This window comes from Pelmatolapia mariae, linkage group LG20, assembly GCF_036321145.2.
Source record: "Pelmatolapia mariae isolate MD_Pm_ZW linkage group LG20, Pm_UMD_F_2, whole genome shotgun sequence".
Classification (NCBI taxonomy): Eukaryota; Metazoa; Chordata; class Actinopteri; order Cichliformes; family Cichlidae; genus Pelmatolapia; species Pelmatolapia mariae.
This window is the reverse complement of record NC_086244.1, coordinates 30,017,945-30,040,435: the sequence shown is the minus strand read 5'-3', so window position 1 is coordinate 30,040,435 and position 22,491 is coordinate 30,017,945. Positions and strand designations below refer to the sequence as shown.

Here is a 22,491-nt window from a genome sequence, read left to right as displayed (position 1 = left end):
CAGCCGGAGCACGTTGAAGATAAATTCATGCACCACAATAGGAAAAAAATGAAATCAGATCCATTTAACTAGTTCCCGGTTTTAATATTAATGAGATTCCGCCAGGACATGCCTACCACTGCTATGACTAAAATAAACGCCTAACATATAATTAGAATAGACATATGATTTTAAAAATAGAAGCCCACCGTGCCGTGTATATTTGTTAAATGAGCCTGTTATTGTGGGATACAGTTCTTATCGTTAATACAGGAGCACGCCAGTGACTTTGACGCTTTCATTCCGGTTGGATACAACTAAAGAAAGAGGCTGCCCGCACCTTCCACACGCCACAAAACTCCAAATTATCTTAGACAAGCAAACATGCTTCAGTATGTTTCCCTGTCTACTTTGTGACAGTGCAGGAGCTAGATAATTGCATTTAGTGGCGCTTCAGATCACGCTGTTCTGCTCCAGCAACAAATTTGGGGCTTTGTGGTCATGTCTTATCTGTGATACTAGGTATTCCCCAGTTTAGACTGGATGCCTATAATTTCTTGATTATGAGAAAGGCTTGCATGCAGGCACAGCGCACCCACCTGGAGAGGACAACAGTTAAAGCAATTTGTTGAAACGGAATCTTTTATACATACATATACATATTTATATGTTTGCCATCTTTTCATTCAAATTTCAGTTTCCTGCTGCTATGTCGTTGTGTTACGCGTATATAAGTGCAGATACACAGCGATTACAAGTTACGCAAATGATTTTCTACCAGCATCCCAACATGTTTGTTTGAGACATTGTCCATCAGCTGTGCGGTCACATATACCTCACTTCTGAGACTCAAAACACCAGCCAGGCTTCTTTATCACTGTGAACAACGGCTTTATCTGTTACAGTACCTCATGGTATTTTCCATCAACTGCACACTCTTGCTCCCTTATGGACACTGCGAGAGTGATCAGCGCCGGGCTTATAAACGACTCACTGCTGCACTCCTCTGGATGATGGGGCTGATTGCAATGGTTTATGGGATATTTTGTCAGAGCCTGGGCACTGTGAAGGAGCAGCGGCTGTACACTGTTGCCCGTTTATTCCTGTGTCTGGATGATAGATAGATAGATAGATAGATAGATAGATAGATAGATAGATAGATAAAACAATGATTAAATTAATCGAATGTAATGTGTTAATCTACCACCAGAGGGCTCTCTATCCTAAGACAATGCGCTGCAATAGTTAAATAAAATAGATGTATTTATTTTTCTTGAAATATGTGTGTGTGTGTGTGTGTGTGTGTGTGTGTGTGTGTGTGTGTGTGTGTGTGTGTGTGTGTGTGTGTTCTTAAGTGTATTCATTTCATCAGCTGTGCCTAAACGGCGAGCAGATCAACCGCGTGGACATGACCTATGTGAAGTTCACGTATCCTTCTCGCTTACTTTAATCCAATGAAACATCTCTCGTGGTGTGTCCCTTAATTCAGATTTCATCCCAGATATATTTCATTTATTTATTTGCATTAACAAATGAAACCAGATTTCACAGTAAATCTGCTGCGGTTAATGGTATGACAGTTAAGGTGGGATGCTGGTAGGGAATACGTCTGTTGCTGACTGCGCATGGGATGTGTCTGCCACGCTGCCTTCCGCCTACTTTGTGACGATAGGGCAGCAGGACTGGCTCTACCCGGTTTGATCCTGTTGGCTCGCCGTTATAGTGCGCTGTGCTCGGGGGAGGCTGAAAAGAAGGAGATGAGGGGAAAAAAAGACTGTGCCACTTCTATCTTTCAGGGTTAATGTCTGTTTCTGCTTTAATAATATGGTTGAATCATGTGGAATTCATTTATATAAAAAAATTCTACTAAGGGGGGGTAGAAATTTTGTATAAAACCACTTCCTTGCCCCAAATTCCCGAGGTAAGCTAATATATATGTAGAAGCACACAGGTGGATAATCAACTTATGTGGAATCATAAGTTTAAATTTGGTTACGTGGCATAACGGGGAATTTATTAACAATTATAAAATTGTGTGAAGTTTTTCTATTGTTAAGCCCTGATTTTTGTGTCACTGGTGTGTGACGTAACCGGTGCATGAGGGGTTCTCGCGAGAGCAAGCCTACATCGGCTCAGTTGAGGAGGAGGAGAGCTCATGCTGCTGCATCTGTTGGTGAAACTTTGACATGTGGCCAAGAAAGGACGCTGAAATGACGCTGTTAGCGTTTGTGATTATCTTTAATATTCACGCGTGTATGTTTATGTGACGTTTCATAGAGGTGCAAAGAGATTTAGAGCGTTTGTCGAGAGTCATGCGCCCTCATAGAAACTGACGAGGAAACACGGATGTTAACCTTTGACGACCTTTGATTATCATATGTTTTGGGTTTCCTAGTATTAAACAGCTTGATTCTCTGAATGACTGCACAGACGATTACTCAAAGTCCAACTGGGTGTGCGCTGTTTCTTTTAACTCATCATTGAAAGCGAAATTGTTAACGTGTCACACACGTCTTCAACACAATAACACGTCGATCTGTAACAAACAGTAAGGAATAGAAAGTGCTCCATAAATGCTGAGAGAAGATCATGCACAGCTTTATTCCCACAGAGCCTCGATCACGTCATGGTATCAGTGTTCCAGCTGTTTGCCACCGCGAAAAGAGGGTGGTGATGGGGAGGAAACTATATATTGATGTATTGACACGCCACTGTGTTCTTATAAAGATCATGATTGCATTTTTTTAAGTATTTACTGTTAAAAGGTAAAAAGTATGCCGAATTATCTGTCAGAGGTTACTCTTTACAGTATGTACGTGTGTATAAGTAATTTTCACGGAATTGTCATCATATTTAAGTTTGTTTTGTTTTTAATTTGGGGGCTTCTCGAGCAACCCTTGTTGTAAATCCCCCTTTTCTGTGTTTTATTTAATATGGACGTCGGGAATAATGACATCATTGGAATCTGTAGGGCCTAATGAATAAAAAATAATGCCTATGAAGGCTGTTTGTTTGTGTTTCTTTGTATTATCCAGTCGCTCCAGGAATATTACTAATAATAATAATACAGTCACGAACAGCACAAGCACAAAGAGCTGTGAGGGAGAGAAGAAGTGGGTCATTCGCATAATTTCGCTCTCCTGTCACGCCGAGGTGTTCTTCCGCTTCTCAGCTGTTGGTGCTCCCTGAGCAGCGTTGGTAAACAATAGCGACTCTTTAATATTATTTATCTAAATAGGAGTGTTTAGAAATCTCCCGAGTGTGGGATAAAATAAAGGGAAGGTGAGAATGTAGTAGCTTGTGATGACCTTGTTTCATTTCCTGCCACTTCAGCTTAGAGACAGCGCTGTCGGCATTCGCCAGACCCCCTCGCCGGTCTGGTCTGAACCGGTTCGGAAAGTGCGCGGTCTCGTGCGCTCTGCAGACGTCTCTTGCTGAACTGCGGAGCGCGCGATCCCTCAAGGCTCGGCCCCCTTAGTCTTCCCTCATTGGTTGGCATTATAGCGGCTCGCCCACATCTTCCGCGTGCTTTTTGGGCAGTGATACAATTCGCGAGCTGCGATTGGTTACATCCTCTCGAAACCTTTGTTTTGGGGCAGGCCCTGATAACCGTGCACGGGCATGCGGATAAGTGGAGTTGTAAACGAAGCGTGTGCACTTTTCAGCACCAATACCTCGTGGATAGCAGCCAAACCTATAGAAAAAAAATAGTTGTTTGGGTTAGTTTATTGTAAAAAAGCCGACAGCTTTGCTATTTGCAGCACTAAACAGCCGCTGTGAACGCGGGGATTTTTTTTTGCTAGCAGCTCTGACCCGGCTAACGGAAATACAAAGCGCCAAAGCTCGTGCTTTGTTTGCCCCGGTGGCAAGAGCTGCATCCCCACATTTTTGCGGGTAAAACCGTCGCTCTCTCTTCGTGCTGTCGAATTAGCTCGGTGTGGGCTCAACAAACTGCACCAGCGAAAGACTAAATGGCAGGAAGTGAAAGAAAACAAAGGTGATAAAGAAGACTGTTTGTCCAAGTCGGTTCGGTCCAAACAGCGGTTGAGCCGCAGTCCTGCTGTTAGCCACATCGCAGCCTGTAGCCGCCGAGGTCTCCATTGTGTGACCATCTCCGCCCGATCCTCGAATCCCGCGCTGCCACCGGTCACCTGCTGCCTCCACGCCCACAGTTGTTGTATTTTCAAACGGATTTCTTTTTGAAACAACGTACGCCAAAATGTGTTCTCGAGTTTGGTTCTTGACCGACCGGCGCATCAGCCAGGAGTATCCACAAGTCCAGATCCTCCGGGCGCTGAAGGAGCACTGCGCCGACGAGGACGTAGAATTCCGCTACCTCCTCATGGATCAAATCGTGCTGACGATCAGCGAGGGCCAGCTAGGCAAGTACCACACAATCGATGCGTAAATCGATATACAGTTTGGTTTTCTTGTTTTATTTGAGATCGGTATTCCGTATAGATGGTAGACTTTAATTGTTTGGAGGGGGTTGCACACAGCTTGAAAACAGAGCGAGGGGTTGGCTCGGTCTGCCTGTTTGCAAGGAAGCGAGTAAGCATGGCCGTGACCGCCTAACCTACTTTTCCAGCTAGACTGCCTCCAGAAGGGGAAGGATGACGCTTGATTTAATTTCGCTGAATTCGCTGCAATCCCGGCACTGTTGCAAATTATCTGAATTACCCGGGCAATAAAAGCTAAAAGAAAAATGTGTTGTTTAAATACCACAGAGACCTAGTTATTAGATAAGAGCCATTCATCAGTGAGCTGTTGTAATTTTGCTACAGATTACGTCTCTTGATAGCTCAGGCTGTAGGTTCTGTGTTATTATTTATTTTATTTTTATTTTATGTATATAAAAATTGAATCATTTAAAATAGTTAAAATTGACTCCCCGAGTAATAGTTAACAAAAAGAAAAAGAATAGGGCATTCACACTAAATGCAGGTAAATGACAAGCAAATCTTTATGGCGCCCATATCGGGATTTTTTGTTATTACCTAATACTGAAACGGTGAGGGTGAAAACTGCCACCAGATATAAACATGCATCGACTTGTTCTGGCATTTCAGGGTTTTCTGTACATATTACAATATTTATACAACCAACGTGATCACCTATTTTCAACTTTTTTTCTTCTTTTATTTTCATTTTGAGCTGCTTTGTCCGAAACACACGTGATTCTGAGTGTCATGTAAGGATAACATTTCATAGAAATGACTAGGGAGGCCTCAATAAAGTGATGGCAACAGCAGGAGCTCCTAACAAACAGACGAACAGGGAATTTGTCAGGCTGGTGTGAAGTGGGGATATGTCACAAGATGAGAGGAGATGTGTGAAGGTCTCAATTAGCACACAGATGTTAATTGAGACTTTGTTAAAAACATATAATTTTAGGCTGACATTAGTGCCTGGTGAAAAATGGCAATGGTTAAGAATGTGGGTAGGGTGTACCTTACTGCACTGTTACATTAAACTGCTGTATTGTACGGCTCAGTCAAGCCAGGCTTTACACTTTAAATAGGATTTCACATGCAAACAGATGGGTATTTATGTGGCAGGCATTACATTTAAGAAGTTACAAATAATCACACATGTTATAGCACAGCCCACAGAATAATTACCAAGATAAATATAGTCTGGAGCTAACAATTTTCGACATATATACTCTGTACCCTGCACATTTTTAAATGCAGGTGGACAGCTGTCCAACTGTATAGCTTAACAAGCTTCACATGAGCAAGGCAGTTAACATGGCTTGTAGTTCGTAATCTGCCTAAAGTAAATGTCTTCTGAGCCTTGGCTTGACATCACAGATTAACAGCCAGTGAACAGATTGGTTGCGCTGTGGGATTTCTACACAGGAAGCCTCAGAATACATGGCCAGATGCTTGGATCCTGTAGTGCATTTTTTCTTTATGCACCTGGCAATAAATGCAGTTTTGTTGTTTGTTTGTTTTTTTAAAGATATGGATTAACGCTCACTGGATTACAGATACTCTGAAGTTGCAACACAAAATTCAAACTGTAATTGCTAACATGTCTGTATCTATATCTTGTTTTTTGTATCCTTCCAGGCCGTATGGGTTGTCATTTGTGTTAGCATAACACAGCAGTGCCATAGGCTCTTGACAAGTTTAGGCAAATGTGGAACAAACGCTTAAGCATATACAGCTACATTTGCAGTTAGAGCAAAGCAGTTGGTCTTGTTTCTACGCTGGAAACACAAGTGATATTTCACTATAAGTGTAATCAGTACTACGTGTTACTCCATTTCTGTGTGTTGTTTTGATCAAATTTACATTTGCGCAAAATGTATGTGCAGTTTACATTAAACATATTAGTACATCCTACTCCAAATCCAGTGAAGTTATTTCAGCAAAATTTGTATGACAGAAAACATTTGAGAAACAAAAGTCCCTCATATCACAACTCATCCAGGGATGAGCTTTGACCTGTGAGGAGGCATAAACCACTTCTTCTTTTAGCTTAGGTCATAATAATGTCAAAATCATAAAACTGATAACACCTTTACAAGTAGAAGTTTTAAAGGTTTTCTTGCTTCATTTCTGTGTCATTTTTCTTTTTTTGTTTTTAGGTCAGGTTCAGGTCCACGTTCCACACTAAAGTTAATGAGTTCAGTGTGTCCCTAGGAGGAGCTATCAGTGGAGCCACCCCAACATACACGTCATTATATTTTAATGAGGAATGGTGGCCCCTCACAGCTAAACCCAGCATTTAGCAAACTGGAGGCATTTCACATCTTGTGATTGAAAAAATTTAAAGATAGACTGGATCCATGATCCATGCCAGTGGGCACACTTTTACTGAGATGATAAATGCAACACTTCCATGTCAGTGAAGCTGGAACATGAAGGCAGGTTCGGTATCTTAATTTACCAACTGAGAGCAAGAGCAACAACAGACACTAGGGCTTGGATAGAATTTTTGTGTGGCTGTTTATGAAGCACAGACTCTACATTTTATGGGAAAAGAGTCCTTTTGATGAACAGTATTGCTGTTTACTTGATATGCATCACAGAGTGGTTTTTAATTATTGTACATTTGATAAAAGAAGTGAGTTCATGCACTAAATAAGGGCTATGTGATGGCTCTTTTTTTTTTTTTTTTTTTTTTAACTATTAGACTTATTTTATTAAACATATTCAACCACACACACTCAGTTAACACAAACTTCCTGCACTCAGATTTCCATCTTTCTAACAAAATTCATGTAAGGTTCCCACAGTTGGATGAAGGTTTCATACTTAGCCTTAGCAATATCAGCTAGTGTCTTTTTTTTTTTAAACTTTTATTTAACTTTTTTTCCCCCAACAAATACAAGACTGGTTCACATCCAAAATAGTAACACTGCACAGCACTAGAATATTACACATTCTCCAGAGTCCACAGAGAACTTGTGATAATTTATGTCCATAATTGTTGTCCATTAGAATCCAGTTTACAGGTTACTCCCAGTGCTTCCAGTGGTTTCTTCCATTTGTCCACAAAAATTCGGGAGCTCCCATCAATATAATGTCCCAGCCTGATCAGAGTCATAACATCAATGATGAGCGACTTCCATAGAGAAATGGAGGGAGGCTCAGCTCCGACCCATCTCAACATAATGCTTTTCCTGGCCAACATTAACAGTGACTGAATTACTTGCTCATGTTGTGCCAATGAGACAGGAATATATCCCAATAAACACATTAATGGGTTTTCTGTCACCTGATGACCAATGGCTGTACTAATATTGGCGCAGACCTCTTTCCAAAATGACTGAATAATAGCACATTCCCACAAGCAATGGAATCTAGTGCCTACTCTGGCCTTACACTTGAGACAATTTGGAGATGTTCCCATATTATACTTACTATAAATATACGGAGAAATATACACATTGTGCAAAATTTTGTACTGCAGTTCTTTAAATCGGTAACAAACAGAGATTTTAGACGGGAGGAGCAGGATTTTGTCCCATGCCTGTATATCTATTTCACATTTAAGTAACGTCCCCCAAGATTTTCTCAACCATGCCAATTTGTCCACAATTAGGGCATAAATCTCTGAATAAAACTTTGATACAAAATGTTTATGCTCCCTATTATCCAGAAGAAATTTCTCCAAAGAGGCTGTTGAGATTTGTAATGATTTAGCATTTTTTAACACATAATTTCTCAATTGCAAATACTTATAAAACTCAGTATTTGACATAGAATACTGGGACTTCAGGGATTCAAATGATTTAAACTCACCATGTTTAAAGAGGTCATAAAACCTCTTTACACCTACTTTATGCCATCCCACAAAGCTCGACCCTATGTTTTGCGGCAGAAGGTCTGGATTATTTATAAGCGTTGACAAAATATTAAACGGAAGACTACTGTTAAAAAGTTTTCTCAGTTTTCCCCATGTCCACATAGCATTATATATCAGTGGGTTATGCTTTATTACGTGAAGTAAGTCATTTAGGCGTTTCCCTAGAAAGTTAACAGGCGAGGATGGTTTACATAATACTTCCTCAATATTTAGCCATGGCAGATCAGAATGTTCATGTATCCAGGAAGAGAGTATCCTTGCTTGTATTGAGAGAACATAATTTTCTATATTTGGCACTCCCCACCCGCCCAAATCTTTCGGTAACTGTAGTGTCTCCAATTTAATTTTGGGTTTTTTTCCTGCCCAAATGAAATCCACCATAGCCTTATTAATTACTTTAATATCTTCTGATTTCAAAATTGCAAACAACATGCCTGTGGGATATAATATTTTGTGTAGGATTACCATCTTAATGAGATTTATTCTTCCCAAAAATGATATCGGAAGGGACCTCCATCTTGTCAGCATCTCTCGAAGATCTTGAACCATTCCATTAATATTTTCTCTATATAAGTGACCAACAGTTGGTGTAACTTTAACTCCCAAATATACAAAACCTGATGGTGCCCAGTGAAAAGGTTTAACATATAAAGGTTCAATGTCCCCTTCACTACACAGAGTCATTATAACAGATTTATCAAAATTTACTTTGTATCCAGATATAAGACCAAAGTCCTTGATACACCTAGTAAGAACAGGTAGAGAATTAGCAGGGTCAGTCAGTGATGGCGCTTTATCACAGAAATGCTGCATATCTCTGGTGCTTACCTCATAGAATCTTAGTGCAAAAATTAACAGTTACACTTTATCAGTGTTTAGCAAATGTTGCATTTTCAGATAATAAAGACCGTGCATAAACATTTTTGGGGTGTTGCATGATTGCATATGTTTTCCTCCAGGAAAATGGCTTGTTTGTCAATTAGCCAGGAGGATCTCATTTGCAGGTTTTTGCATGTGGCCTGGAAAGGGTTAATTTGCATTTTATTAGGTTTGACAAAAAGGCTCACAGTTTTTCCATGGCAACACATGGCAACATCTTTATGTCTCATGCTAGAGTTAAGATATTTAGTTATGGCTTGTTGTGTAACTCACACCCTAAAAACTACCTGAAAACGTTGTTCCTCGAATGGTAGAGACTAGTATGGCTTAGCTTTTCTTTTTATATATGGTCATTCTGCAAATCGGCAGTTGTCTGTGTAATTTGCATGGTTGCAGTAGCCAAAGAGAAAACTGTCTGCTCTATGATTATTGGGTTTTTTTACCCTTCCAATTTCATACTTTCTGATCCTGATAGATGTTGATGAACAAAGCCAAAAACAATGAAATGGTGGTGAGGCATTATCACCACCTCTGATTTTTGTCTGACATACAACATTACTGACATGCCACCAATGACAGTCATTGTATGCCATGCAGAAGAAGCAGTGCCTAGAGCAGGGGTGGGGAACTCCAGTGTCCTGCAGGTTTTAGATATCACCCTGGGTCAATACACATGAATCAAATGATTAGTTCATTACCAGACCTCTGGAGAACACCAAGAGATGTTGAGGAGGTAATTTAGCCATTTAAACTAGCTGTGTTGGATCAAGAATACATCTAAAACCTGCAGGATACCGGCCCTTGAGGCCTGGAGTTCCCCACCCCTGTCCTAGAGCAACAAAGAGCCAGATCTAAACTACTCTAGTTTTACCAGCACATCCGGATGGCAATGAAGGAGAAATTGAAAAGATAGCTCTTATATAGATAGTATAGAATAGATATTAGTGCTGGGCGATATGACGATATATATCGTGTGGACGATAGAAAAGTGTCTATCGTGCCATTTGTCTTCTATTTCTGTCGTTTCTAACCCAAATTTTATAAATTATTACATAAAATATATAATTAACCCTTTACAACCGGTCGGAGCAGGTACACTCCGTTTTACCTAACTATTTTTTAAATCCCTGTAGAACTGGAACCACGTAAGATAGCGCAATAATTTTTTTTGCATGTGAAACCGGAGGAGTTGTACTTACATCTAATGCCATTAGCTTGCCCTAGGTCACGGTTTCCTTACACATATAGCTTTGCAAAAATTGCATAAGAAGCACTTGCAGCAACAAAAACATAATATTCCAAATAGGGCTGCACGATTAATCGTTAGAAAATCGCGATCTCGATTCATACTTATGTGCGATCTCATTTCCAAATGACAACGATCTAAAAAAAAAAAAAGAAAAGAAAAAGAAAGAAAGAAAGAAAGAAAGAAAGAAAGAAAGAAAGACGACGACGATTGTACCGCATTTTGATCCGGGACATAATCTGCATGAAAACAAGCGCTCACTCTTCCTGCTCAACAAATGACAAGGGCGGAGCCTTATACCACGTGATACAGAAGCTGTGCCGTGATGTTCAAATTGGCAGGAAAGAAACAACGGAGAACACGTCAGGGGTGACGAGAAAGTGAAAGGAGAAAATTTGTCCCGGTCAACCACCCAAACATCAATAACGGGAACCTTATACAGCGCTTCCCTATACACGTCGAACTCCCGCAGGCACAAAGAAATTACTTACTTATCACCTGACCAAAGATATGGCTCCCATCAACACTGTGCAAAACGAGGGATTTAGGAAAATGATCAACACCCTAGACCAGGGGTCGGCAACCTGCGGCTCCGGAGCCGCATGCGGATCTTTAGTCCTTCTACGGCTCCGCATGGTTTGGGGAAATAAATAATTTTTTGTAAGTAATTAGCTAAAGTCTACTTTATTTATGTTAGTTCTTTTTTAACTCGTAGTTCTAAATTGGAAGATTATTGTGATATTGAAATATAAATATAAAATTATATTGTATTAGTTTTTGATCGATCAAAATAAGCGTCACACTTGCGGAAGCCGATATAGCCGCCGAAACGCCGTGCGAGACTTTCAACCCCAGGCAGGCCAATTATGGATCTTCAGATCCACATTATGTCAGCAGCTGTTCTCCAAAAACAAACACGTTCACGCCTCACAGACGACAGCTTACAGTCGTGCGTAAAGATGAAAGTGACCCCGATTGTACAGCAGACGCTGTGCACAGAGGTTCAGGAGCGGAAGTCCCATTGTAAACATATCACGGGAGACCCGACTATGTTTCCATGAACACGCTTTTCAGCATCTTTTTATTGACTACTTTTCACACACGGTTGCTTTAGGCATACAGCCGGTGTTAAAGCTCGCAGCCCGACACACACCAACACAACAGCATAGGTGGCACAGATGTTAAGGCGGCGAGGCGTGATTGCGGGTACCGCTAAGGTGCGTCCGCCTCCCCTGCAGCGGCGCTGCAGTCCACGCCCCGCCACACACATTAACCAGGTAAAATACATACTTAGGCGGAATTTTGCAAAGTTCAAAATGTGTTAATTACATAAATAAAATGTAATTTTCTCTGTAGCACTTCATGCATTTAGGCAACACACCTTAGTTGTTCACACAAAGCATAAAGGTAAAAAAAAAAAACAATATATACAGTGTTATGTTCATTTTAGATGTCAAAAAGTATTTGCGGCTCCCAGAGTTTTCTTTTGCGTGGAAATCGCGTCCAAATGGCTCTTTGGGTGTTAAAGGTTGCTGACCCCTGCCCTAGACAAACGCTACACAGTGCCCTCCCGCAACTATTTTTCTATTGTTGCACTACCTGCTCTATGCACGCACTGTCGAGCAACGGTGGAGACGGAATTTCAAGCAGTACAACATTTTGCGGCAACAACAAAATGTGAGGCATTTATTGTTTTTATGTTTATTTATTGTTTTTATGTTCAGTTTCAACTGTTACGAAGTTGATGTGCAGTTAATAAGTGCTATAAATATTTATATTGGAAAAGAAAATCGTGAGAGAATCGTGATCTCAATTCTAAGCAAAAAAATCGTGATTCTCATTTTATGCAAAATCGTGCAGCCCTAATTCCAAACTTGCAGCAACAAAAAGGTAATATTTCAGACTTGCAGCAACAAAAACATAATATTCCAGAAACACGCTTTGCCGATGGTCATAACACTTCCTACGTTGGCATATACGTCAGCGCGAACTATAGCATGTCCGCCATTACCTGCCCGAAACCGGAAGTGACGTCATTTTCGCGAAAGGGCCTTATAAGCCTATGTTGGTGTATTTAAAAGTCATGTTTGACTTTATGCTTTTCTGTATCGTTTCTGGGATGCTTAGAACTCAAATTACACTGTTGGAAATAGTTTATTTTGATGCATTACAATATTTATTTTCATTTTTCCTGTAGTATATAAAAATTAGTGTATCTCAAAAATAAAACTATGAAGACACTCAAAATAAATTTCTCGTGGTTGGAAACTATTTTGTGCAACTTTTTTGTATTTACAGTTTTGAGGGATACACCTCTTAAATTTTTCTAACTAGAAATATATGTAAAAAAACAAAACAAAAACAATTTTCAATTTTTTTGTAGTTTATTGCACTACAATTTTTTGCAATTTATGTAGTTACTATGGACTTAATGCATACATATTATTAAAATTTGGGCTATAACGGTTGTATTGATGTATGGAAACTTTAAATGCTCCCACAAATGGCACTACAGCATGTAAACACATAAAGATAAGCTCTGGCGGACTTGGTTCTATGGTAGGTCTTAAAAGGTTAAATAGCCTGTGGCAAATATATTAGTGTTGTCTTCTCACTATACATGCTCTTAACTTTATGCAAGAGAAAATAAAGTATAAAAAAAATGATATTTTTTGCAAAGAAATTCCATCTTGTGGTTTGCGACATGGTGCTGCTATACATGCACCGGGATTTGCGACATACAGTGGGGCAAAAAAGTTTTTAGTCAGCCACCGATTGTGCAAGTGCCCCCACCTAAAATGATGACAGAGGCCAGTAATTTGCACCAGAGGTACACGTCAACTGTGAGAGACAGAATGTGAAAAAAAAATCCATGAATACACATGGTAGGATTTGTAAAGAATTTATTCGTAAATCAGGGTGGCAAATAAGTATTTGGTCAATAACAAAAATACAACTCAATACTTTGTAACATAACCTTTGTTGGCAATAACAGAGGCCAAACGTTTACTATAGGTCTTTACCAGGTTTGCACACACAGTAGCTGGTATTTTGGCCCATTCCTCCATGCAGATCTTCTCCAGAGCAGTGATGTTTTGGGGCTGTCGCCGAGCAACACGGACTTTCAACTCCCGCCACAGATTTTCTATGGGGTTGAGGTCTGGAGACTGGCTAGGCCACTCCAGGACTTTCAAATGCTTCTTACGGAGCCACTCCTTTGTTGCCCGGGCGGTGTGTTTTGGATCATTGTCATGTTGGAAGACCCAGCCGCGTTTCATCTTCAAAGTTCTCACTGATGGAAGGAGGTTTTGGCTCAAAATCTCACGATACATGGCCCCATTCATTCTGTCCTTAACACGGATCAGTCGTCCTGTCCCCTTGGCAGAAAAACAGCCCCATAGCATGATGTTTCCACCCCCATGCTTCACAGTGGGTATGGTGTTCTTGGGATGCAACTCAGTATTCTTCGTCCTCCAAACACGACGAGTTGAGTTTATACCAAAAAGTTCTACTTTGGTTTCATCTGACCACATGACATTCTCCCAATCCTCTGCTGTATCATCCATGTGCTCTCTGGCAAACTTCAGACGGGCCTGGACATGCACTGGCTTCAGCAGCGGAACACGTCTGGCACTGCGGGATCTGATTCCCTGCCGTTTTAGTGTGTTACTGATGGTGACCTTTGTTACTTTGGTCCCAGCTCTCTGCAGGTCATTCACCAGGTCCCCCCGTGTGGTTCTGGGATCTTTGCTCACCGTTCTCATGATCATTTTGACCCCACGGGATGAGATCTTGCTTGGAGCCCCAGATCGTGGGAGATTATCAGTGGTCTTGTAAGTCTTCCATTTCCTGATGATTGCTCCCACAGTTGATTTTTTCACACCAAGCTGCTTGCCTATTGTAGATTCACTCTTCCCAGCCTGGTGCAGGTCTACAATACTTTTCCTGGTGTCCTTCGAGAGCTATTTGGTCTTGGCCATGGCGGAGTTTGGAGTCTGACTGTTTGAGGCTGTGGACAGGTGTCTTTTATACAGATGATGAGTTCGCACAGGTGCCATTCATACAGGTAACGAGTGGGGGACAAAAAAGCGTCTTACAGAAGACGTTACAGGTCTGTGGGAGCCAGGGATTGTCCATGTTTGAGGTGACCAAATACTTATTTGCCACCCTGATTTACGAATAAATTCTTTACAAATCCTACCATGTGTATTCATGGATTTTTTTTTCACATTCTGTCTCTCACAGTTGACGTGTACCTCTGGTGCAAATTACTGGCCTCTGTCATCATTTTAGGTGGGGGCACTTGCACAATCGGTGGCTGACTAAATACTTTTTTGCCCCACTGTACTTTACGGTAACTCAAAACAAACACTGCACCCTCGGCACTTGCTGTTTACAGACTGCGTACTTTCTAGATGACCACAGGTCAGGTGGTATATCGTGATATATATCGTTATCATGATATAAAATAATTCATATCGTGATAAATATTTTTTCCATATCGCCCAGCACTAATAGATATGACATAATTCGTGTGAGAATTTCTCAGTAGCAGATTTCATGTTTTTGCTAACAAGCTGTTTGGCCTTGTCTTTGTCAAAATGTAAGTCACATGATTCATCTTGTCTGCCTCAAGTGTTGTACAATCCAAATGTTGCAGTGGACCTACACTAAATGTTCTTGTCTGATCTGATATGCAAATAGACTCAAAGCATGGTCGCCCCAAAACCAGACCAAAAGAAACTGGTGTCTCAGTGGGCTAATGCAAGAGGATGCACAGACTGCATTCCGGTCAAACAGCCAAACACTTTGACAGCATTTGTAAGCCTGCTTTGTGATGTTGCAGTGGCATGCATAGAATGCTTGTTAGCTTTGTCAGGTGGACTGAAAATATATAATGTTTTGGGTTTTTTTTTAATTGTTTTTTGTATTACAATCATTTTGAACAAATTGCGTCTTTGCTCCTCCTCAACCTGTCCTTACTTGTCTGTAGCGAGAAAGAGAAGGTGCAAACAGAAACATCTGAAAGCTTGAAGTGCTGACATATATATACATATATCACAAAAACCCATGCTGTAATTATTGTACACCAGGATTTCGGATAGTTTTTGCAGTGGTCACATGACAGTCAGTGCGGTGCGCGTGAGCAGTTGCACAGATGAATAGGAATGATTCATCCGGGTGCCTCGCCGGTCTCTGTTTGGTCCCCCTGGAGATGGAGACGAGCACTGTGGATACTGTCTGTCGAAAACCATGAGACCACATCCCCTGACGCTTCTCACTGTAACACCACTCACATTGCACTCAGTGGCTGCACAATCAGAGCAGTGTGTCTTAAGCGTTAAATAGGGCTGGAGCGATAGTGAATCCTCCTGCTTTAACACTGAGACTGTGAGGAGGAGGAGGAGAGAAAGGGAGGGGTGGGGTTCTTTTCATGGCTTCATACTCCTTTTTTAATGCGCCACATTTTCTCTCTCCCCTTGTTCCCTTTCTCTGTGTTTGCTAGAACATACCTAGCCCTTTCATACCAGCTGCATTTCTCTTGTTTCACTTCTTTTTACCCGTCTGCGGACACAATGACCCTAAAGGAGTGTATGTAAGATGTGCATTGTGCAGGCGGGTTGCATGTTAATAGCTAGGTATCAGTTGTTATTATGCATGCAGCAGCTTCTTTTGACCTCTGATGATCTCAGCCAGGGTCATTACCACTATTGTGAGCCTACTTGTTCTAAGATGGCTGAAATTCACATCATGGTTGAGGCTAAGTGCTGGGCTAGTGTTCAATGTGTCTCCTCGCTTCTTTTTTGTACTTGAAGTTCCTGCTATAGCACAAAGGTACACATTTGTTATTGTTCAGTGTGCTGTCCATTTGCAATTGAGCCTAAAAAATCTGACAGCCTGGCTATGCTTCAGAAGGTTAATGAATGTTGAAATTAGCCGGATTTGTAGCATTTGTAGAAAAAATTATGAAGTCTGTCTAACACCAGCTTTATTGTCCCCATCACAACATGCAAGCCTTTTCATTTATTTCTCCCCTGTTTTTTATGGCTTATGATTTCAGAGCTGAATTGAAATGACCCATTCAGAAGCGTTCACTTAGCCTATTGTAGTTACTTAGATCTCATTTGCATAATAAAAGCGATGTCAAGTTAATGAAAACCAGTGTCATTTTGACTTTCAGCAGGACAGAGCACCATACATTTAAGATCTTAGATCTCTTAGATTTCTCAGGCTGTTTTTAAGCACAGTTTTCTTATGTTTGATTAAATTTAAGATTATTACCCTTGAGCTTTCTTTTGCGAGCCCACTGCCCTACATAGGGACAAAATAGTATAAAGTGTCAGTATGTCAGTGACAATACCTGTCACTCAGTCTAGGAGGAAGAAGTGTAAATGTAACTGCACATGTGCAAGAAGTACATATTTATATCAGTAGGTGCTGCAGGTTTAAATGGCTTAAATTTAGCAGCATTGGAGGTGGCTGGCCTGGTCACATGGCCCGGTCTCGTTAGATTTGTGTGATGACTAAAGGAAAAGTGTCATCAAACACTTAGATGATGGATGGAGTCTTACTGAGAACTTTCACATTGTTCCCAGGGTTGCATATGACTTTCAGGATGAATTTGAAGCTATTAACAGTGACACATTCATTTGTTGTCTTGAAAATAGAAAAAACAGGCCAGATGTCGGCTGCTGGTTCTGGTTCCATGAGTTTCAGAAACAGATGAGAAAACGGTATTTATCAAATATTTGTACAGCAACTCAAAACGATAATCTGAAGAACTTCATATATGTATGAGGTTGTTGACCAACAATCAAATAAATGAATTAACTGTTAACAAATCACAGGAGTGTTTTTCTAAATATACATTTTTCTATTTACCCCTCCTGCAATTTCCCCTCCACCGTTACAGGACTGCGAGCAGAGCAGGAATTGGTGACATCTTACCCACAGGTGGTGATGGTGCGAGTACCCACGCCCTGGGTTCAGTCAGATAGTGACATCACTGTGCTCCGCCACCTGGAGAAGATGGGTTGCCGGCTGATCAACAGGCCCCAGGCCATACTCAACTGTGTCAACAAGTTTTGGACGTTTCAAGAACTAGCTGGGCATGGGGTGCCTCTTCCTGACACCTTCTCTTACGGTAAATCAGTACTTGACTGTCTTTAAGCTATTTTCTCACATGAACGCCAGCCTGGAAGATTCAGATTGGAAATTGTTTCTTATACGTTTCTCAATTAAAATGATCAGACATCACATAGACTTCATGTGCAGCGAACCCCACTTTATTGTTTGTGGAAGTACTTACATATATATAATGCAGGGACTCTATGTCCACACTGCATATAAGACAAATGCAGAAATAAACACAGATAACCAGGTGAGGTGTCGGTCACAGTGCTCATCACTGCTTGCCCGGTGATATTTAAACTGGGTGAAACTGAAGTTTAATGGAAAACAAAACCGATACTGTCTGAGTAAAAGCAAATGCACACACATAGGGAGTAAAACTCCATCATCTACTGTCAAATCAGCATTTGTTCAAGCAGCAGTGATGTCATTATCATGTGTGTTTTACATTTAAATCACATAATTTGCATCACAGGCTTCTGTCCACATACATGTAGAGCAATCAGACATATATGGGTGAATCCACATAGTTGTCCTTCAAACCTTTTGATTGTTTTAATACTCACAACATCTGTGAAAACAGTGTTTAAACTAGTGCTAAGAAACACAGGATAGCCAAACAAAAACAACAGGCTGCTGTTTTAGTCGTTGTTCTTCTTGATTTTCTCGGACAAATCAACGGCAGACGAAAAGGTGTAGATATATTTCTCCACGGTTTGCAAGAAAATCCACAGTGAGAGCAGAAAAAAGAAGGACACAGACTGAGTGAGAGAGAAAGGAAAAAAAGAAAGAAAGCGGAGGGGGTGTTTGGCCTACATTCCATCCGTTTCTCTGCACAGTAGGCCAGGCGATGCATGCAGAGCAGCTGGAGAGCTTATGTAACACCCCCCCCCAACCATACTCACACGCACACACCCCACCTAACACTCCCCTTCTGATTTTTCAAAATAAAAGACGTCAATTCCCCTCACTCCTTTTCTCTTCTATCTCAGCAGCTTATGATCGGAACAACATTTGGTGTCCAGTCTCTCCTACTCTGAACTTTGTCTTCTTTCACCCCTTGTCATTGAAAGCAAATGTGAAGCAGTGCAGCGGAAAAAAGCCACGTGACAGGGTAGTTCACATCTGCTCAGTTCACTGAATGGAGCATAGAGACACAGGAAAGGCAAGGAAGACTATATTATTAAAAAGATTTCTACATTTAAAAAAAAAAAAAGTCTTTTTAACACATTTTAATCACCTCTCACGCCAGAGCACAGAAAGCTTAAGCACATCTGTTGCTACAGGCTGCTGTTATAAATCAGTGTCAGATATGGTCAGCTGCTTCACATTAATGCCTCCTTCACTGACTCCTCTGTTCCACTCTTATGAATCAAGCAGCAAATAAACGCTCAGGACAGCTCTCCTACAGCCTCGCTGTTTTGAGTCACTTCTGTTTCCATAGCAACATGCTACATTCTATCTCCTTCCCTGCAAAGTTGGCTGTAACGTGTGAACCATGCTATCAAACCAAGGACAGCATTTTAACATATTCTACTGTGGGGGACGTGTGTCCTTCGTTTGTGTATGTGTGTGCGTGTGTGGAAAATTTCCTAGGTGGGCACGACAACTTCCGGAAGATGATTGACGAGGCTGAGCCACTGGGCTACCCGGTGGTAGTGAAGAATGCACGTGGCCACAGAGGTAAAACAATCAGCCCAGTACTTCCTGTCATCCATTCTGGTCACAACGCCATAACTCAAAATCTGTACACTGCAACTCCCTCATGGGAGCTCAGTCCACTCTTATATGAAATTCTCTGGCAGACTGTTAAATGATTAGCACTGCGGTGCCGCATCAAACACAAAACAGAAGCTCTTAATCCTTGCAGTGTGGTCATCCGGTCACTTATTTTAGTTTATGGTTAACAAGTTGATCTCAGTTTCCTCTTTTAGACTGAATACACAAGAGGCTTGTGTGGGAAGGTTTGAAGCTTTGGCATTAATGTTGTGCTTCCAAGAGATCAGCCCCGGTCTGAACCATTAGCCCTTTCCTATTCATAGTTATTGACAGTCGCTGCTATTGTGTGAAGGAATAACAATGGTCTTTGCTGGCCCAGGCTGCCATCACAGCACATTGTTTAGGAAAGCAGTCACTGGTCAACCACTAACTTGACCCTTTTTATGGCGTTAGGCGTCTGGAGGGCTGTTTTTACTCTCTCTGTGGTTGACCATTGACACGAATGAATTTCACTTTGCCCTTCCCTCTCAAGAGCACACATAAAGGAAATACTATTTAAAAATATTATGAATCACTGGTATTAATAATAACTTTATTTGTATAGCGCTTTTCAAAACACAGAGTTTGCTTCACGGTTTGAATAAAAGCCACAGACTAAAGATGAGTATACACATTCCGACATACAGACACATAATCAACCACAGGGTCACACATTCATTCCAGCATGCACACTGCTATAGACTCGGAAAAAAAGTCCCAAAAATAATGAGGAAAAGATTAACTTTCTCTTAATCTATAAAAAGGAATTGCCAGTAGTCATTTAAGACTACTGACAAGGAGACCCTGATCTGATGATTTGAGAAGTTGGCTGCAGTGACAAGGTCTCAGTAGCTCTTGTATACAAGCAGGGACCTGTCCAAGTTGGGCTTTATAGGTTAATAATAGGATTGTAAAGTGGATTTAGAGTTTTAGAGCCAGTGAAGGTAAGCAAAAATAAGTGTGATATGAGAGCAACAGCTAGTTTTTGTTAGCAGCCTTGCTTGGTGCAATCTGCACCAACTGGAGGTGGGTTATGAAGGACTGAGAGATGCATGTGAAAAGTGAGCTGCAATGTTCAAGTCACGAGAAAAATGAATGAGCTTAAAGATTCAAAATCCCGGTGTTGGTCAAAGATGACACCAAGGGTCTTAGCAGATGTTTTGGTGTTACTGGCGAGTGGCCTGATGTACTGACTGACCTCCTCAGTATTTTCTCAGATAAGTAATGGTCACATGTCTAAAAGAGTCACAAGACCGTTATTGATGTTTTGTTTTTATTGCGTGGTGTGCACAGATACACAGCACCACATGATTTTTCCCTCAGCAGGGGTCAGAGGTCTTGAAAATAAGAAGACAGTGCAAAGCAGTGCTAATTAAGAGAGGCATCTTCTATCCTGTGTGAGAAGCAGTTCTGTGGCTGCTCAGAGGAGTATCCTGTCATTTGTATGACATGAACTGGCATGAGACTTGGTCAGCAGAAGCAGCTACTTGTTAGCAAAGCTTTTTAGGTTTTCCACCCTCAGCTAGCACACCACAAATGACAGACCAAGCAAGCAAATTCTTTTAGTGTGGTAATATCAACACAGCTATATGTCTTCAGGCCACCATGACATAGATCTGTTTAGATTGGACAGAGTAGTAAAATATAAACCTTAAAAACTAGCCCTTCCTTCCTTCCTTCCTTCTGTAATCTTGTGTCCCCTTTGCTTAGGCAAGGCTGTGTTCCTGGCACGGGACAAACACCACCTGACAGACCTTTGCCACGTGATCCGCCACGATACCCCCTACCTATTTCAGGAGTACGTCAAGGAGTCGCACGGCCGTGATGTACGGGTTGTCCTAGTGGGCGGCCGTATCATCGGCTCCATGCTGCGTTGCTCCACTGATGGTCGCATGCAGAGCAACTGCTCCTTGGGTAGGCAGACATTAAATTACTGAATTATTTCCACGGTCATGGTAAAACTCTCCTCATGTTTGAAAGTCATGTGGTTAAGTGGTATCGCTGTTTGAGAACAAGAGCTCTTCTATTTATTATTTACATTTAGATATGGCTTAGTTTTTAAAGATCATTTTTATCGTTTAGGTTCCCAATGGAAAAATTATCTTTAAAAAAAGATGAACTTAGTAATAAGTAAAGTATACACGAGTTATTAACAAAGACCTTCATAAAGAGGAACTGGCCTGCTCACAGCATATGTCTACATTTTGGGTATAATCAGTACAGTGCTTCAGAAAGGCTTCAGAACTCAACTTTGGGAAAGAGTGCAAAATCAACAGGCTTGTCCTGAATCTACCCTGAAGCGTTCCAGCTGAGGAGACTGATCTTCACTGTCAGAGGATGAAAGTTTTAGTTTAGCTGAGGCTGTAATACACTGTGACATATTTAGGACATCAGTCATCACAGTCTTCTGCATTACTGTAGCAAATCTCTTTGACATTTCTAGGGTGAATTTGATGTGGTATTTAATTGTGAAATTAAATATTGAAAATAACCAGAAAACATTAAAGGATCCTAAATTGTCCCCACGTCATTTTTTATATAATTGCTCTTGATTTATAAAAGATTAGTTGCTTTTTGACTATCATGAAGTCTCGTGAAAGAATTGTAAATTGTGGTTTGTACTAAAAAGCCTGATGTTCCTTCTTGAATTGTCAGGTGGTGTAGGCATGATGTGCCCCCTGAGTGAGGAGGGCAAGCAGCTGGCCATCAAGGTGTCTAACATCCTGGGCATGGATGTGTGCGGCATTGACCTCCTGCAGCTCAACGATGGCTCATTTGTGGTTTGCGAGGCCAACGCAAATGTGGGCTTCATTGCTTTCGACCAGGCCTGTGGCATGGACGTAGCAGGCATTGTTGCTGACTATGTCCTGTCAATGCTCCCAAACCGCCTCACTCGCAAGATGTCTCTGCTGTCCGTCGTGTCAAGCACCAGCGAGACCAGCAGCGAGCCCGAAGTGTGCAACGTGCCTTCTGGCGGCGGCTCGCTGCCTGAAGCAGTCTGCAACATGAGCGTGGGGTCAACTTCCAGCGAGAGCGACCCAGAGCTGGCCGAGCCCTCCCAGTCGTCACCCTGCCAGTCCACAGCCCCCAGCCTGCCTGATCTCCCAGACCTAGCTGATCCAGCCTACAACTTCAACACCCTCCTTGCCAATGAGATCAAGTTATTGACTGAGTGAGCC

At 41.4% G+C, this 22,491-nt stretch overlaps 1 protein-coding gene across 1 annotated transcript; it reads left to right on the top strand.

Moving 5' to 3' along the window:
* Nucleotides 1–3,468: 3,468 nt before the first annotated feature.
* rimkla (ribosomal modification protein rimK-like family member A) lies at nt 3,469–22,488 on the top strand. Its single transcript, XM_063463328.2, has 5 exons — nt 3,469–4,361; nt 17,337–17,567; nt 19,151–19,237; nt 21,023–21,226; nt 21,968–22,488. The coding sequence occupies exons 1-5, from the start codon at nt 4,199–4,201 to the stop codon at nt 22,486–22,488; spliced, it is 1,206 nt and encodes a 401-aa protein (XP_063319398.1). The 5' UTR covers nt 3,469–4,198.
* Nucleotides 22,489–22,491: the final 3 nt, after the last annotated feature.